The sequence below is a fragment of the Mauremys mutica genome, chromosome 14 (genome assembly GCF_020497125.1).
Source record: "Mauremys mutica isolate MM-2020 ecotype Southern chromosome 14, ASM2049712v1, whole genome shotgun sequence".
NCBI lineage: Eukaryota > Metazoa > Chordata > Testudines > Geoemydidae > Mauremys > Mauremys mutica.
The window spans coordinates 11446755-11465331 of NC_059085.1; the positions used below are offsets into that span (position 1 = coordinate 11446755).

Below are 18577 nucleotides of genomic sequence, written 5' to 3' on the forward strand. Positions count from 1 at the left end.
TATCAGATCTACGATTCTATCTGTGGGATAGACTCACAAGGGAAGCAGACCCTCACTAAGGCACTTAAGGATGAACTGGATAAAGTGCTGCAAAATACGCGGCACATGGAACCATCCTGCCCTGACACAGCTGGCTGGGTAAGATGCTCTAACAGGTCTTTTTCTGTTTCATGTCTCAAAGCTGCTGGAGCTATTACAAAGCACATAAGGCTACGTTTAAGGGACTAGAGAAGCTCTGCCTCACGAGACTCAGTTTCCAAGCACCAAGCCTCAGACAGATTAATAGCACCAGGGTTTGTGCCAAAAGCTTCCTGGCCCACAGGGACTCCAGTCCGGACATGTTGTTCTTGGCTGCAGGTGCTGGAAAATGGTGCTGCTTTGAGCCCTGGTCGATGGGCTCTCCCTGGAGCTGTGCTCCACACAGCAACGCCCGCTGCCTCTGAAAGGGAGCACTGTTTGCATTTGCACAGCTGGGGCTGGCGTTCAGGGCCTGGATTTCTGAGGCACGATACCATCGGTTGGCCAGAGTCTGATGAATTCAGCGGCTGCCCGTTAACTGCCCTGAGCCCTTCTCCTCTCTGTTCACCAGTCAATCAGTGTCACTTAACAGCAGCCCGACACGACCAAGACGGGCGAACTCTTCCTTCAAACTGCCACCCCAACATGCAGACATCAGCCACCTGCCGACCTCTAGCGCAGTCCTCCCATAATTCTTTGCACCGGGTCACATGGCGCTGCTAAAGGAGGCAGCTTAGGAAACAGCGCACGGGTTTATGGGATGCTCCGGGTTACCGAGGCAGCGGGAACAGGATGGAGTTAACTAAACTGTCCCCTTCCCCTAAGGCAATTGGCGATGTTCACCTGGGGGTCACGGCCCAGAAGGCAAGAACAAGCCAGCTTCGTAGGTCCAGTTCCAGCCGTCCCAATTGTACTGGTACAGCCCCATTGCCACAGTAGCTGAGCACTCACCATCTCTCCTGCGTGAGGCAGGGCAGCGCCATTAGCCCCAATGTACGCACGAGGACCCGAGCCACGGAGGGGCTCGTCTACAGAATTGTTCCTGATTAACTGCCCCTGTGTGTGTGGACACTTTTATTCCAGAAGAAGAGGGCCTTGTTCCTGTTTAACGAGGGGTAAGCGAAGCAGGAACACGACACGCTTGTTCCAGAAGAAGCGTGTCCACATACAGTTACTTAGCGACAGCTATTGTGCTTTCACGTCACAGCCTGCCTGAATGAGCACTAACTTCCACGTACAGACAAGCCCAAGGTGGTCACACAAGGAATTGAACTCAGGTAGCCCAAGTGCCAGGCTAGCACCCTAACCACTAGGCCAGGGGTGGCCAACCTAGGGCTCTGGAGCCACACGCGGCTCTTCAGAAGTTAACATGCGGCTCCTTGTACAGGCACCGACTCCGGGGCTGGAGCTACAGGTGCCAACTTTCCAATGTGCCGGGGGCTGCTCACTGCTCAACCCCTGGCCCTGCCCCCACTCCGCCGCTTCCCCAAGGCCCCCTACCCCTTCCTCTGAGCCTGCCGTGCCCTCGCTCCTCCCACCCCCCAGCCTCCTGCACGCCACGAAACAACTGATCAGGAGGTGCGGGGAGGGAGGGGGAGGCACTGATAGGCAGGGCTGCCAGTGGGTGGGAGGTGCTGGGAGCAGGGTGGGGGAGCTGATGGGGGGCTGCTGACATATTACCGTGGCTCTCTGGCAATGTACATTGGTAAATTCTGGCTCCTTCTCAGGCTCAGGTTGGCCACCCTGCACTAGACCATCCTTCCATACAACAGGCAAAAAATGGTGCCATTCAAGCTGACAAGGGAAACTCCAATCTTCCTCCCTTAACACTATTCCAACAAGGGGATCTGTTTCCTTCCTCATTTCAACTCCAGCATCGCCCACAACTTGTCTTCGTGTCCTTGGTTGTTAAGGAAGCCGCTACCACTCACCACTCCCTCCTCCGCGTTTCTAGGGCGCTTACCAACCCTTTGCTCACCGAGGGCCCCAAGGAACTGCACAAAAAGGAGGAATTTTGCCTCCCTGTTAATTAGACCAGCATCATCCCCATTCTGCAAGCTGGGAAACAGACACCAGAGAGCGGTTGAGTGACACCCCCAATGTCCACACTGAGTAAGCTGTACAGCCTGGAACGGGGCACCTACGTTCTCCTGACTCGCCACCCCTTGCTCTAACCACTAGGCAACACTTTCTGCTGCTAAAGAGCACCTGCCACAAACACTCATCCATATGGACCATGAAGACTACTGGCTTCATCAAGGGTAATGGATGTAGACAGAAATCCTGCAAACATTGGAAAGCTATAAATAGATACGTGACAGGAGCAGAAACAAGGACACAACTTTTACTTCCACCGAAACGTATTCAGTGTAGGAGAGATTTTATTTTTTTTGGTGGAGGGACAGAATGGAAATATGAAAATTTTGCTAAAAATACAGGGATAGTTGGTCTATATAAGGCAGTAACTTATTCCATCTTAATTGCCAGGAAAACATGTGGCGTAAACTAATATTATCTCAAAATAGCTCCCTGCTGCACCCGCTGGGAAGATGAAAATCAAATGATCAGCAATATGTGAGTAGCATTATCCAGCACAATGGGGCCCTGCTTCTGATTCAGAACTCTGGATGCTGCTGTCATGCTAAATATTAATAGGTTTGCTCCATACTGAAGGACCCCAGATTTCTACCCATTAAAACTCTACCAACCAACATACAGGGGATAGTAATAAAATCTAAAAAAACAAGCAGAGGTTTTGCCCTAAAAAGGGACGTGTGCCAGAAACCCCATGAAATACATTAGGGACTTCCCAACTGCTATTGACCCACAAGGAAGGCGCTCAGATACTATGGTGATGGACGGCAGCACAAACCCCTAAGACAGGCCACTCCACCAACCACATGCAGCCATACAGAAATCCTTTCCCTCACCACTGAAATGCATCCACCTCTTGGATGCAACACAGCAGCTGCTTTAACAGCTCAGAGCAACGCTAGACAGTGCGGGACAGGAAATGAAGCTATGGAGCCAGCTGGTCCTGCAGGAAATAGGATTTACAGCGATGCCAGCTGCTGTGATTTTTATCGCAAGTCATAAGAACATAAGAACGGCCATACTTGGTCAGACCAAAGGTCCATCGAGCCCAGTATCCTGTCTACCGACAGTGGCCAATGCCAGGTGCCCCAGAGGGAATGAACCTAACAGGTAATGATCAAGTGATCTCTCTCCTGCCATCCATCTCCACCCTCTGACAAACAGAGGCTAGGGACACCATTCTTACCCATCCTGGCTAATAGCCATTAATGGACTTAACCTCCATGAATTTATCCAGTTCTCTTTTAAACGCTGTTATAGTCCTAGCCTTCACAACCTCCTCAGGCAAGGAGTTCCACAAGTGGACTGTGTGCTGTGTGAAGAAGAACTTCTCATGATATCAGGTGGGTTTCTTAGACCCCCAGCTGCTGGAATCAGGAGATTGCACGGGAATCTCAGCTTGCATTTAAAATTAAAAACGTAAGTTTCCAGCCTTCGTGATTATGGAGAAAGGCTTGAAAATGTGAAGTGACAGCTCCCTAAAGGGTCAGAAACCAGAAGTTATTATTTTTAAGCCAATCCCACAGTGTTTTTACCTGTTAGGTTTTGATCTCTTGGGGCAGGATATTGAGTAGGCAGAATTACTCAATTTGGTATTGGGCTAGAGCATGCCAGAACCCTGTCTCTGATAGGAAGATCTCCTACCATTTTTACATCCACTCCCTCGGTTTCATCTCGTATCTAAAAGACCGAGGCCCCGATTCTCTGTTCCTCTGTCCCTGCACAGGAACACGGCAGTAGGTGGCACAAAAATGGATTGAAGTCACCTTCATACTCTCTGTAACATTTCGGGCAGCTGGGATCTGCCAGAACCCCGGCATAAATCACAGCAGCCCCATGGCTACTCACATTTATGATCAGGCTGCAATTGCCTCTTCTGGACCCCATCAGCCAGGTGAGACTAGCCCGAGCACAGCACCGTCCAGCCACGCTCCCGTCTCCCGACGCACGGCCCCCAAATGCTCCCTCTGCTGGGAGCAGGGCTGAGGAAGAGCCTTTCCAGCAACTCCACACTGGCCAGTGCACCGGATTCATAGGGTGTATTCCCCTTCCCCTTCAGGCTGTTTTGGTGGTTTAAGGGGGCCAAAAACCCGCCTGGAATCTGGCCCCTATTCCAGGCATGAATTCTGTATTATTCCAAATTGCATCAGCAAAACCCCGACGCCAGAGGGGCCTGTTTTTCTGCTAGCATCTGATTTATTGTTTTTTAAATAAGATTTTCACTGGCGCCTCAGTAACATGATTAGACAGAATCCCTGTGGACCCCATCACAGAGAGCTCATTTTGCCTCGTTGCTTCGCTCCACGCAATAGACCTGGAGCAGCAGAGCTGAGTAACCCTGTCTGCAGTCGGAGGCTCCGAGCCAGGGTTTTAAAGTGAGTGGAGGAGCCCAGCACAGGGTACCAGTCCACAAATCACTTCTCCCCTGCCAACAACAAACCATTCCTACCACTGCGCTGAGCAAATGCTACAGCCTTAATTAGGATGCCAAAGACCCTTATTAGCGCTTCGATTTGGGAGCCGGTTGAAATTACTACCCTCAAAGCACTGTTATTTAAACTCTACATTAGCACCACTCTGGAAGAGGTTCAGGGGAACAGAGCTGTGCCCTCGGGCCGGCCGCGCTCTGAGAAAATAGCCCGGCTGTTGGCAGGGGGGGAAGAGAGAAACCGTGCTGAAGAACAAAAAGTGAGCAGGGACCAACACGGTGAAATTTATGGAGAAGCTGCAGCAAGATGAGTGGATTATAAAGCTATTGTGATCACTTAGCCTGACTTCCTGCGTAAGCATAGGCCATGCCCCTTCCCTGACTTAATTCCAGTTTGATTCACATCATCTGGTTCTGTTTCTAATGGGGAGTAATGCTGGAAAGAAAAGCCAGGGGAAGGGGATCTTCATCAGCTTTTGGGTTAAGCTGATCCCAAAGGGTTAGTTGAGTCTTGCTATTACAGAAGGGCCCTCTGGGGGGTAGGGAACTGCCCCCAAACCAAACTGTACAGGGTTATTGATCCCTTTAATTATAGAAGTTATCTCTGGCTCCAAACACCTCTGATCACACCTCCCAGTTGCTCCAGATTTTGCAGAACATCTTTCAACTGGACCAGGCTGCCTATTCATCTGTGTTACAAAAGTAGGCCCCTGTGATGTAATCCAATTAAAATATGACCATGCAGATTATTGTTGCTACCACTGTTATATCAATGCAACAAATCTTATACAAAGTGTGATGTATGGCCCGAAAGGGTTAAGCATCCTGCAGGATGAATGACACAGAGTCAACCATTAGAGACAAGGGAGTGGTAATTAGGGCCACTCCATGGTAGATAGGCTAGATGAACTTTGAAATGCAAACCTAAATTGTTAGAAATTGGAGGTGATACCAATTGTATGTGTGTGCTCATATGTTAGCCATGTAAACAGACAGTTCCTGTTTGTCACTATAGCTGTTGATTCAGAGATCAAAAAGGAATATTAACATTTAAATGAACTGTAAACATAGGATATCGCTGTGTTCCTCTCTCTTTGAAATGTATAGCAAATCACCCGAGAACGATGGAAAACGGGCAACTGCCTTATGTCAATCTGTGTGGATAATTACCGGCGATGCTTAAGAAATGGATCTACTTCAAAAGTCCCCATAATTGCTTATTGTTCGCCAAAGGACTCTGAGCTGTCACAAGAAGACCTAGTATTGTATAAAAGACCTTTGGGTCCCAATCCTTCGGATCTCAGACCTGCTTGATGCTTCATGCACGAGAGGCTTAAGTCATGCGGCTTGGATCCCAGTCCTAAACTGGAACACCCTGAATATGAAGATTGAACTATAACCTATGAACGAATTCTGAAAGAACTCTTTGCAACGACAACGCTCGCCATCTCTACTATGAATTCAATCTCAAGAACTGTACTCATGTCTGTATGTATACTGATCCTTTAACCAATACTCTCTCTCTTTTCTTTAATACATTTTAGTTTAGTTAATGAGAACTGTCTGTAAGCACATATTTGGGTAAGAGCTGAAGTATTCATTAACCTGGGAGGTAGTGTGTCCGATCCTTTGGGATTGGTAGAACTTTTCTATATGATGAATAAGATTTTCAGTAATCCTCATCAGATTTGACTTGGGTGTCTGGGTGGGGGCCTAAGGCTGGGTGGCTTTAAGGGAACGGTGTTGTTGGCTTCTGTGCAACGAGTGAGGTATTCTGGAGCCTGTTTTGTGCTGGCTCGGTAAATCAAAGTATTGGAATATCCACCAGTTTTAGGGATTGTTTTCCCCATTCTTTGCAGTGCACCTAATTGAGCGACCTCACTTGGTTCCCCTGAGACCCTGCTCACAGCCCCTTTCAACAAATACAAAGAGACTTCCCCTTAACCTAGGGGCTGCTGCAAGGACCTGGGTGTCATGAGATCACTTCTGCTCTCATCCCTGCCGACTGCGGCACGGTATTTCCACGCGCTTTGAAAAAGCCAGCTTCACCGCACTCACAGGCGGAGAGCTTCTCTTAGAACAGGTCTAGAGTTGACAATATTATAATCTGTCTGTCACGCTGCAATGCACGACAAAATGCAGGTGGGCCGCCTTCTGGTCCTTCGGCACAGTTTGATTGTTGGTGTCACAAAGGTACCCTTCAAACCTGCCAATGACCCATTACCGAGTACACCCCCCTTCTCACATCTCAGCCAGTAGGCAGGAGAAAACCACCTCTCTCCTCTCCTTTCCATAACCTGCCTGGAATTCTTTTAATCCTGCAAAGAGAGTTCAACCAATGGAAAGAGTCATTTGGGTCCAAACATGGAAGAGAAGTTTGATATTTTTAATCTGTCCCAGAAAGAGCACTGGACTAAATAAAGATTTCTGCGTGGGCCAAGTGGGGCATCTTGACTTACAAGCACTAAACGAGGAAAAGTTCCCCAAGTAACGGAGCCTGCCCAGGATGAACACAAATGTAAAGCTCCATAGCAGCAGAAGGGAGATTTATTAGTTCTCAACAACTGGGGAGCGCTGGTAGGGGGCCTAAGGAAAGCTTGTGCTGGCAGGGTGATGAAGCTAAAAGGGAGGGCCAGTCCAGAGCCTGCAGGGCCTCACTCAAACACCCCCGAGAGAGAGAAGGGGAGGAATGGAGGCTGAGGAGCCAGAACTCCTCATCTCTAACCCTGAGGGGAGAGAGGGAAACACAGAACAGGGGCCAAGGAGTTGCTCCTGTTTACACCAGGTCTGAATTTGGTCCTATGTCTCTCCATGCCTTCTGGTGTTTGACCTGGATATGTCGGACTGGATTGTCAATAGAGCTTCAGCTGCCATTTTCGGCACCCACGTATACAGCCGGAGCTTCGGAACAGCTCAGCAGGTGAGCGCTTCGGAAAAAATAGGCTCCAACTGTGGGTGCTGAGCATTTGAAAACCTGGCCCCGGCAGTCTTTGCTAGCTCCGTGGGGCAGAGACCTTGTGAGCCACTTCCAGTGGAAGATAAGCATTGGCCATGTTGCTGCTGCTCAGGGCCACCCGGAGGGGGGGGGGGGAGCAAGTGGGGCAATTTCCCACAGGGGCCCCCCATGAGAGTTTTTTGGGGCCCCTGGAGTGGGGTCCTTCACTCGCTCCGGGGGCCCCGGAAAATTCTCTGGGGCCCAGGCCCCCGGAGCTGCTTCCGCTCCAGGTCTTCAGCGGCAATTTGGCGGCAGGGGGTCCTTCCACTCCAGGGCGGAAGGACCCCCCGCTGCTGAATTACTGCCGAAGTGGGACCCGCCGCCGAAATGCCAGGTCTTTGGCGGCAATTCGGCAGCGGGTCCCGGAGCGGAAGGACCTCCCGCTGCCAAATTACCGCCAAAGCCCCCAGGCCCCCTGAATCCTCTGGGTGGCCCAGCTGCTGCTGCACATGAGCAGAGAGTCCAGGCTGTGAAATGCAAAGAGGGGGCAGGATAGAAACAGCAGGATGAGACTCAGAGCGAGTCACTGGGTCTCTATCAATCGGAGGTGACCTGTGCAGGAGTGGTACAAAAGCAGCCAGCCGTTCTCTGCAGAGCACACCAGGAATGGCATTTGTCAGCGTGCCTCACTGCATCTGACAGTGGCTCCTTTACGGCCACAGCAACATGCCGTCAGTTCAGTGGAAAGTTTAATGAAGACATGACTAATTTTTATGTAGCTCCTTGGCTTGTTGTTTTTCAAAGGCTGATTCACGGCAAATTTTCAGCTCCTGTTAAGCTTAGTGAGACAGAATCATTGCACCTGGGAGCCAATCTGACTGCTAGAAACAACACTGAATCATAATCTTCGTTGGTGTTATCTGGCACCGCATGTAAGACACTGCAGGCACCAAGTCTGGGGATATTTCTTTCGCTTAACTGTATCCTCCATTGTTGTCATCTGGATTGATCGTTAGTGGCTCATTACTGAAGGATTTTACCTACATTCTGAAGGAGCTTTAACTTCATGCTTTCGCCCACCTATGCCAGCTTCATCATCACTTCAACCCCATCACACACACACACACACACACACACACACACACACACACAGAGTCTACACTCGTCGACTTGTCCTTCCATTGCAATCCCCTACCGTTTACACCGTATGGGGTACTGCAACATGATGTTGCCTCAAACCAACTTCAGGGCATGAGATCCCATGATGACATGCCGAGGGTCCCCAAAGCTGCATCGGCCCAGTGACCATCCTGTATCCAGACAAACCTGAAAATATCAGGACAAAACCTTCCTGTTGCCATAGCAGCACCTTACTGGGAGTAACATTGGCCAGTCCCAGTTCCCTGCCCCAGCCCCCATTTGTGGATCCCAGCCAGCTGCTCTCTAAACAGGAACATTTAGCATTCAGGAGCAGTGACCACTCCCCCTTTCCAGCTGGAGGCAGCCCAGCCACGGGCAGCGAAGTTCTAACAATGTGCTGACCTAACCTTCGCTGACTCCACAAAATCAGAGTGTCTAAGGTATGGCTACACTTACAAATCTGCAGCGCTGGTAGTTGCAGCGCTGGTCATCCAGCTGTGCAGGGCCAGCGCTGGTGTGTGGCCACACTCACAGCTACCAGCGCTGCAGTGTGGCCACATTTGTAGCATTTGCAGCGCTGTTGGGAGTGATGAATTATGGGCAGCTATCCCAGCATTCAAGTGGCAGCAACGTGCTTTTCAAAAGAGGGGGGTGTGGGGCAGTGTGACAGGGACCGGGGGGGAAAGAGAGAGAGTGGATTTTTGGAACCGACACTGTGCAAAATCAGAAAATTTTCCCACCCCCTTACTGTTAACTGCAAACAACCTGCATCCAACATACTCCCCTCTGCCCCCTCCCCCCCGTTTCTCTCAAGCAAAGCAAACACTCAACCCCTGCAGGGGTTCTCTCATTTCATTGTTGACAGTAGTTACAGATTAATGACAGCAAACAGGAGCTATAAGCAGCTCCCGGTGCGGTGCACGGAGCCCGGAGCTCCGAATTGACAACAAAACAAAGAGAGGCTGCATAACAAAACAAAGGGAATAATTTAGTTAAAAGCATTCTGGGATACTCCTTATACCCTGGAGGCCAATAACAGCGCTGGTGAGTGTCCACACTTGATGACCAGCGCTGCAGAACCAGCGCTGCAACCCTTATACCCCAAGCAGACCTGGGTGTACGGCCAGCGCTGCAGCCAGGGAGTTGCAGCGCTGGTTGTGCCCTGCAAGTGTGGACAGGGTGTAATTGCAGCGCTGGAAAGCCTCTACCAGCGCTGCAACTTGCAAGTGTAGCCAAGCCCTAAGAAACTGCTCATTCAAGACCAAATCTCTATAGTGTATTTTGCAAAGTAACAGGGGCTAAACAGAGCAGATGCAAAAAATAAACCACACATTTGATTGCTTTGTAAAGAAAGCTGATGTTGAAGCCATCTGACAATCTTATTGATAGCAAAAGAGGACTTTAGAATTACGGCAGATTAAAGGGACACTGCATGACAAGATTAGAAATCCTGTGAATCTAACCCAGATCCCCGCATTAGCATCAGAAAAAACAAAAAAAATCAAGACCGAGATGGGTTTTAGCTTTCGATTTAAGTGACACTTTACTACTGTTGAAAGGTGCTGAGAATTCAGAGCCCTGGAGACTTAAGATCTTCTTTAGCCTCACAGAACAGATACAACATGGCAGTGAAAGATTCCCATACCCCACCCAGGGTGCCCCATCAATATTCCTCAACCTGACTTGGAGGGACCAACTCTAGGAGCTAAGGCTGGTTCAAGCTATAACCCAGTAACCCAGTTCATTCATCAGCTTCTTTGCCAAGACCCTTCTGGTGTCAGTCCAATTCGTTCCAATTGTCAATGCTTTTTCAGTGGGGACTCCTGTCACCAGGGACAATCTACCTGTTCCATTAAAAAAGAACTGGATAAATTCATGGTGGTTAAGTCCATAAATGGCTATTAGCCAGGATGGGTAAGGAATGGTGTCCCTAGCCTCTGTTTGTCAGAGGGTAGAGATGGATGGCAGGAGAGAGATCACTTGATCATTACCTGTTAGGTTCATTCCCTCTGGGGCACCTGGCATTGGCCACTGTCAGTAGACAGAATACTGGGCTAGATGGACTTTTGGTCTGACCCAGTACGGCCATTCTTATGTTCTCATATGTTCTTATGTACCAGTCCATAGCTATTAATTATCTTCTACCACTACTGGCCTGGGCCAAATTCAAAGCGGTGACCTACAGGTTGAAAGCGAATGGCTCCACAATTCTCCCAGTGCTCTTTATGTTTTTTCCATTCAGCAACTTGTTACATAAGGAAAAGCCTTCCAACACATTACATCCCTCAGAATCATAAAAATAAACCTGCAGTTCCTTGCACAAACATCTTGGCCCCGTGCCTTCTTCACGGCTTATGTTGTACACTGAGCAAACACGTTTTGTCTGCACAATCTTGGGTTTTAATTTAAAATGCAAACCTCCCCCGCCATTGTGACCAGAGGACAGGCTGCCCGTAATTCCTCAGAGCAACGTGTTCTCTAAATAGGGACCAGTTACAAAGTAAGACCAAAGGCTGCCCTTTAGAAAGCGGTGAACTCGTGGTTCTAAAGAACTGCAGGAACCTCTAATATAAAGAGGGGAACGTCCACTTCAATTCCAGGGGATAGAAGAGAGAGAAATTGGGGTTGGTTTTCTGGTGGTCTCACCAGAGAGCTGTCTAACTATGGCCAGTCTATAAGACATTCCATATCAACAGTGAAGTCCATGGTATTCTGCAATCCAACCTGCAGTAGCTCTCATCTATAAATGCAAAAGGTTCAACCCAGGCAGATTACAACTCCTAGCAGGCAGTGCTCTGCCTCCATCCACAAGGAAGGCTGCCCAGATCAGGAAGGACCCTGACATGTTAGGGCCTGTAGTCTCCATATGAAAGATGAGGAGACCTGCAGTATTGTCCCTCTTACGCAAGTGGTCCCATAGCTCCTAGGAAGTTTAAGATCCTCCCTCCCCAGCCCCCGAGTTGGGGGTCCGTCTTGCTTATCAAACACAAACAGTGCCCAAAGGGGCTGTAACTATTCCTATGAGCGATGTGCCGTCGTGCTGCATTCCAGTCTGAGGCCTGGTTTCAGCGGAGTAGATGTTTGGCTGGTGCTTCTTTTTTATTTTTTGGGATGGTAGAGCCTTGGTATCTGGCCAGAACCGACTTAAATCATCAAATAATTCATCCAATTCACACACACCATTAGTTTCATGAGCAGCTTCATACTGCAGAGGCAGAGTGCCTGAAACAAGACCACGCACCGGCTCTTTGTGCTTTGCATTTTTACGGGGGAAACAAATTAGATTTCTTTGTTCCACTGTCACGGGGCTGGCTGGGTGCTGGAGTTCCTCTTCTCCCAGAACAAACTCAGGTTTGCAGGCCCTGCCCTGGGCATGGGGAGGGCGCCCAGTCTCAATGTAAGGGGCGGCGAAGGGAGTAAATGGAAGCAGTTCTCTGCTCCTCAGCAACCCACCAGGAGGAATCATGCTGCCAAGGCTGATTTTCAACACGCGCGGGGGCAGCGTGTTTCTCTTTAAGGAACCTCAGCTGGCCCTTGCTGATGGGCAACATTATTATTTGCAAAAGGAACTGCCCAAGAGCTCCTAACCTCTGCTCATAGCGGCTGGGCAGCACACCTGGTGTTTTCCCGGATGTGCTAAAAGGAGTGGAAGTGATATTCTAGTTCTCTCCCTCTAGGTTTAGGGCTTATGTTTCCCGCTCCTCCACGTGCGCCTTCTGACACAGGCTTCCTGATAACAGGCTAAGCCTTCAAATAAACACACAATCGCTAATCTATGCAACCCTGTCTTCTCAAAATGGTTAAGGGTAGCCTCCCCCTCCTCTCCCTTGGGCATTTGACCTTGTCCTTCTTCAGAAAATAGGGGGCTCGTGGCAGCAAAGAGCCTATTACAGGTCTGCACAACATCCAGCACAAATGGATAAGATTTCACTCTCTCATATTTCCTCTCAACTTTCCTAGACCTGTCAAACTCCACCGCTGGGAAATAACTTGGTTTCAGTTCTGTTCTCCCCAAGGATGTTAGTGTTGACATGGTGGCACGAGCTATAAGGCTACAGGACAGGGGAGGTCAAACTACGGCCCGTGGGCCGGATCCGGCCCATCAGGGCTTTGGATCCGGCCCGCGGGATTGCCAGCCCCATGGCCCAGTGAGGCTAAGGCAGGCTCCCTGCCTGCCCTGGCCCTGCACTGCTCCCAGAAGTGGCCGGCACCATGTCCCTGTGGCCCCTGGGGTAAGGGGGGGAAGAGGGCTCCGCGCGCTGCCCTCGCCTGCAGGCACCGCCCGCAGCTCCCATTGGCCGGGAATGGGGAACTGCGGCCAATGGGAGCTTCGGGGGAGGTACCCGCAGGCAAGGGCAGCTCGCAGAGCCCTCTGCCCCACCCCCACCCCGCAGGGGCCACAGGGACATGGTGCCGGCCACTTCTGGGAGCAGCTGCCACCCCTGAGCCACTCAAGGTAAGTGGCGGCAGGCCAGAGGCCACATGCCGAACCCCTCCTGCATCCTGCACCCCAACCCCCTGCCCTGAGCCTCCTGCCGCACACTGCATCCCTCCTGCACCCCAACCCCCTGTGCTGAGCCCCCTCCAACACCCCACACCCCTTCTGCACCCCAACTCCCTTCCCTGAGCCCTCTCCCACATGCCACCCCCCCCCGCATCCGGCACTCCCTGCCTTGAGCCCCCTGCCACACCCCTCCTGCACCCCAACCCCCTGCCCTGAGCCCCCTGCCACACTCTGCACCCCCTCCTGGACCCCAACCCCCTGCCCTGAGCCCCCTGCTGCATTCTGCACCTCTTCCTTCATCCCAACCCCCTGCCCTGAGCCCCCAGCCCTGAGCCCCCTCCCACACTCTGCACCCCCTCCTGCACCCAACCCCCATCCCAGCCCTACATTCATGGCCCTGAAAGCAATTTCCCCACCCAGATGTGGCCCTCAGGCCAAAGAGTTTGCCCACCCCTGCTCTAGGGTTTGGATCTGATGGCAAAGAAACAAGCCATGATAGTGTTAAGATGTAGCTTCTGCTCAGTGTCTCCTCCAATAAAAGGTGACAGGTGTGGTGCATACCTCTCATCCAGCCACGCATGATCAAGACTCATGAACCGTTCAGAGGCTTTTCCCTGTGAGTCACTGACTGCACTGCAGTTCCCACAGCCCAGAACTGAACCTCATCACTTTCGTGCCTCTCCTTTTTCTTGCCCAGTGGCCCCCACCTGCTGTCCCAAACTATGGATCTGAAATTCCTTAAGGGCCTGACCCCAAGTCCATTGACCTCCCTGGGCTTCGGCTGAGGCCCTAGGTGTTCAAACACAACCCATCTCCAGAGTCCCCCTGAACAATGCAAATCAACAGCAGTACCCAATATACCAGGCCAACCCCGCGCCATCACGTAACATTTAATACCGACCCAACGACTGGCTAATTCAAATCAAAAGAGCAGCTTCACACTTAGCTGGGGCTCCAAAAAACAGCTCATTGTCCAGCTTGGAATGGCACCTCTGGATTCTAACCAGGGCCTTGGCACCGGGACTCCACATTAGGTTAGTATTGCAGTGTGTTCAGATTGGGCTTGAGCCATTAGGGATCACGACAGCATTGCCCCAAGCCACTACACATTGCATAGGACTGTGGATTGTGACTCAGGCAGCTCTGGAATATTAAGGAATGATTTTAAGCCTTCACTGTGCTGTGACAGAGGTTGACATTTCTGAGCCTTGTAACCATAATTCTAAGATTTTTGTCCAAATGACAAGAGAGACAAGTCTGCGAGATGAATGCAATGGCAGCGAAACCAGACGCATCACAGTGAGAACTCACATACCCACACTCGCGGGTCTGAGACAATCACTTATGCCTAATACAGAGGCTTTCAGGCAAACTTGGGAATGTTCTGAAGTTTCCAATACCCACCAGAGATGATCACACTTAGCTGATCATTCCTCTTAAAGGTAAAACTGATCAGAACGAAAAGGCACCGACACATGCGACTATGTCTAAATGAAAGACCGACAGACCATAAACAATTGAGGGGATCACTGGAAAAACGTGGACACTTGTCCAAACAACTTGGCTTCATTTTAATGGAAACGAGGTGTCCTGCTGGGCTTAGAGAGCTTGGAAAAATCTCTCCCCCAGTTGTGTCTTAAAAACTGGGCTCTATATCCCATGGGCACAAGCTCTCATGCTATTCCCATTACTTCCTGCTTCCTGTCCAGCTGGAAGCACTAAGACAAGAGTCTGTATTTCAGTACTTCTGCCGCAAATTTTGACTAGGCTACAGGGACAGACACAGGGGAACACGGAAGATATTTTAGTGTTAACTTGCTCCAACTATGGCACAAGCAGCTGTGGCTCTGATTGGGAGAAGGTTCTCGTGATTTCTTGTTTTACCTGCACTTGTTCACCCAGCCCTCACTAAACAGCATTCATTTTCCTACCCCCTTTTACTGAAGTCAGATGAAATCAAAACTACACCACATAGACATTTATTACATATGTTTGTGAAAATAGTGGGATTTAACTGATTGAGCCATTCAGCCTGGAGAACATTTGTAAATGGAGGCACTTGACCCTTCTGTGCCTCAGTTTCTCCACTCTGTATTTCCTGTCCATTCAGGCCCTGATCAGGCAAACATTTAAGGACATGCATAACTTCACTCACGCATGTAGCTCCATTGGCTTCAGTGGGGCCATTGACACCCATGAAGATACGTACACACCAAGCGCACAGGGTAGACAATAGGAGGACTTCATGACTTACCTCTGTCCATTTGCCATTGACTTCTATGAATAAGACACAAAACGGGTCAGATTTGGAGGTCACATCCCTGTCCAGAAGGTTTTGGCCGCACACGGATAATTCGACTTTGCAAACACAGTACTGGGTCCCGATAGGCCCAGCGGGGGAGGGGCTTAATGTATACGCCATGGACTCCGGTAGGAAAAACTCCAGACAATCTGCAGGAGACAAGGGAATGTAGGAAAGCGTCAGTCATGGCAGAAAAGCAAACAGCGGGCTTATTGTAGCAAGCACGACGTCAGTTCAGGCTTCAGCAGCAGAGCTCCCAGAATATCCATCCTGGAACATGGCTTCCTGTCCTGATCTATTCCAAGCATTTTATTTTGTCTGTGTCTTCTACTCATGTTTACATCATGAAGGCCCAAGTGACCAGAGAGAAGATACCCGATATCGGAAGACATTATAACCAGCAGATTAAGAAATAAAGCTCAAGAGCTTGAAGTAAGAAAATTGAAAAGAAGATTTTTCTTTTTTGTAACAGTGAATGTACTGACCATTGGAACAGCTCACCATGGGGCATGGTGATTACTCCATCACTTGGTTTTTCCTCAAGTTTGGAGGCCTTTCTCAAAGAGAGACTCTTGCTCAACCATATGGTTTTGGGCTCAGTGTTCGCGCACACGAGGGAAAAAGAACCCCCTCCACTGCAGGAATTACTGGTTGAAATTCTATAGCCTGTGTTCTATACAAGGTTGGACTAAATGATTTGTAGGTCAACAGGCTGAAAGGAACCATTGTGAACATCTAGTCTGACCTCATGTGTAATACTGGCCATAGGGCTTCCCTGAATTAATTCCTGTTTGGACTAGACATCTCTTTTAGAAAAGCATCAAAGCTTGATTGAAATACTACCAGAGATGGGGAATCCACCACAACTCCTGGTAAATTAATCCAATGGTTAATTACCCTCGCTGTTAAAAATGTGCACCTTGTTTCTAGTCTGCATTTGTCTAGCTTCAACGTCATCTGAAATAAGAAGCAGAAAGGCTCCAACAACAATAAATCGAGGGAAGGAGGTGGAAAGAGGTGCAATTCTGGGAAGATCCTAGTGAACAGAAACTAGACTTGCTTGAGCACTTCTATTAAGTTCTTGCCACAATGCTGCAGAGCCGCAAAGTGTGTGCTGGCATTTAAAAATAAACCAACGTATGTCCAGTACCCAATAGTTAAATTAGAACAGGATGGTTTGGCCACACCCTAGAAAAAAAGAAACACACAGCAAGTCCCATGTCTGAGTCAGCAGCTACACCCTTTACACAAATATTGGGAGGCTCAGGTCAGGCTCTAACATTTAACCTAATAAGTAAGCTATTCATGGGGCATATCAACGTAGGAGGTAATTTCCAACTGAGGACGCAGGCCTCCCACCACGAGCGGGACAGGAACTGGCGCTGCAGGCTGGGCAAACAGAGCTAGAAAAGCTGCCTGTAGCCTGGCGTATCTGACAATGGAACACTGTTACACCACATTTCAACCACGTCAGAGCAACGCTTAAGGCCAACAGATGCTATTTCGCGACATCGATTTTAAAATCAGACTGAAAGTGCTTCAAACAAAAACATTCCCTGGCAACTTCTGTAATGTAGACATTGCAGCCTCGTGCATGAGCACTAGAGAGGGGGAGAAATTTTTCCAGTCTCACAGGCCTTGCCCACACTGGAGTGGTGGTGGTGCTGGGGCTGTTGCATTGCATTAACTCTACTGCTCCAGTGAAAGCGGTACAGCTTCCGCCAGCGTGGATGCAGCTCCACAGATATAAACGATGCTTTATGTCAGTGTAACTATTCCAGTATGGGAAGGGGAAATGAACTATACTGCTACAAGGCATCTTTAGACCAGTATAACTGCACTCACGCTAGGGACTGTACGAACAAAAACTAGCCAAAGCAGTATTGTGTTTAGACTAGTCTTCAGTGATTTAGGAGTCGATGTTACATTCTCCAAAGTGACGTAGGCACTGAAGAACCAAGATTTTAAACAGTGACTGGAGATTTTGGGTGCCCAATCTGCAGGGCCTGAAAAGGAGCCTGATTTTCAGAAAGGGCTGAACATCCACCCTTTGAAAAACCAGGCTGTGTTAAAGTATCTCTTGTTGGGCAGCCAAAAATCTCTACTCAATTATAAAAACCAGGGCTCAAGTCTCATTGAAAGCCAAAGGGAAATCACTTTTCAACCACTTTTGGAAACTTAGGCCATTTTAAAAAGATTTCTCCTGGCCAACACTTTTTGGAAAATGTAAAATTTTAGCAAAAACAAAAAATCTTCAAAGGTTGATCACAAGATTTAACCAGCTCTTCTGAGAGCCTAGAAGTGAATGATTGAAAAACAGACTAAGCAGTTGTCAAAGTTAGACTCAGGACTCACAGTTTGTCAGACCACTCTTGTTTTATTAGCACAGCGCTCTGCTAATAACACCCAGATAATGTGAGCACCATGCAAGACACAAACTATCTTATTTATACAGATAAAAGGGAGAGAACTTAACAAGATAACAAAGGAAGCAGAATCTGATAAGTTTACCTGGGCTAGACATGCATATCTTATTTCCTTACTAACTATTACCGATCTTCTGTTAATGTTTCGCCATTAGCACCATTGTTTATGCCTAATGTTTCTTTTCCTGGCACCTGTATTTCAACATTTCTTATTTCTGCTTAAAAGGTACATACAACATTTCTTTAATCCTTTTTATTTTTACAATATAATTAATTCTACTTTCACACAGTGAAACAGAATAGTTTATTCTCATTGTCCAAGCTGAGAGAAATGCAACAATAAATGAACAGTAAACTAGATTTTTAAATATTCTATTTTAATAATCCAAGGACTAACAATATAATATAATATTATATAAGAAAGAAAACCAGTGATACGTCAAAATCTAACTTAAAAAAAAATCTGGTTAATTCTGAGAATTGTTTCCCAAGTATCAGCCTGGCAGGTCTTGCCCACATGCTCAGGGTCTAACGGATTGCCAAATTTGGGGTTGGGAAGGAATTTTCCTGTGGGTCAGATTGGCAGAGACCCTGGGGGGGGGTTTCCATCTTCCTCTGCAGTGAGGGGCATGGGTCACTTGCAGGTTTAAACTAGCGTAAATGGTGAATTTCTCTGTAACTTGAAGTCTTTAAACCATGATCTGAGGACTTCAGTAACTCAGCCAGAGGT

General features: G+C 48.9%; 1 protein-coding gene across 5 annotated transcripts in view; it reads right to left on the reverse strand.

Moving 5' to 3' along the window:
- Window positions 1–18577, reverse strand: part of CPNE2 (copine 2) — a 171353-nt gene that overhangs the window by 104559 nt on the left and 48217 nt on the right. For 4 of the 5 annotated variants that reach the window (XM_044987115.1, XM_044987116.1, XM_044987117.1 and 1 more), the window contains exon 2: window positions 15374–15570. In XM_044987115.1, coding sequence (XP_044843050.1) covers window positions 15374–15541 — 168 coding nt within the window. In that variant the 5' untranslated portion in view covers window positions 15542–15570. Of the gene's footprint in view, window positions 1–3960; window positions 4015–15373; window positions 15571–18577 lie in introns of those variants that run through there. The other variant, XM_044987118.1, reaches the window with a different exon arrangement.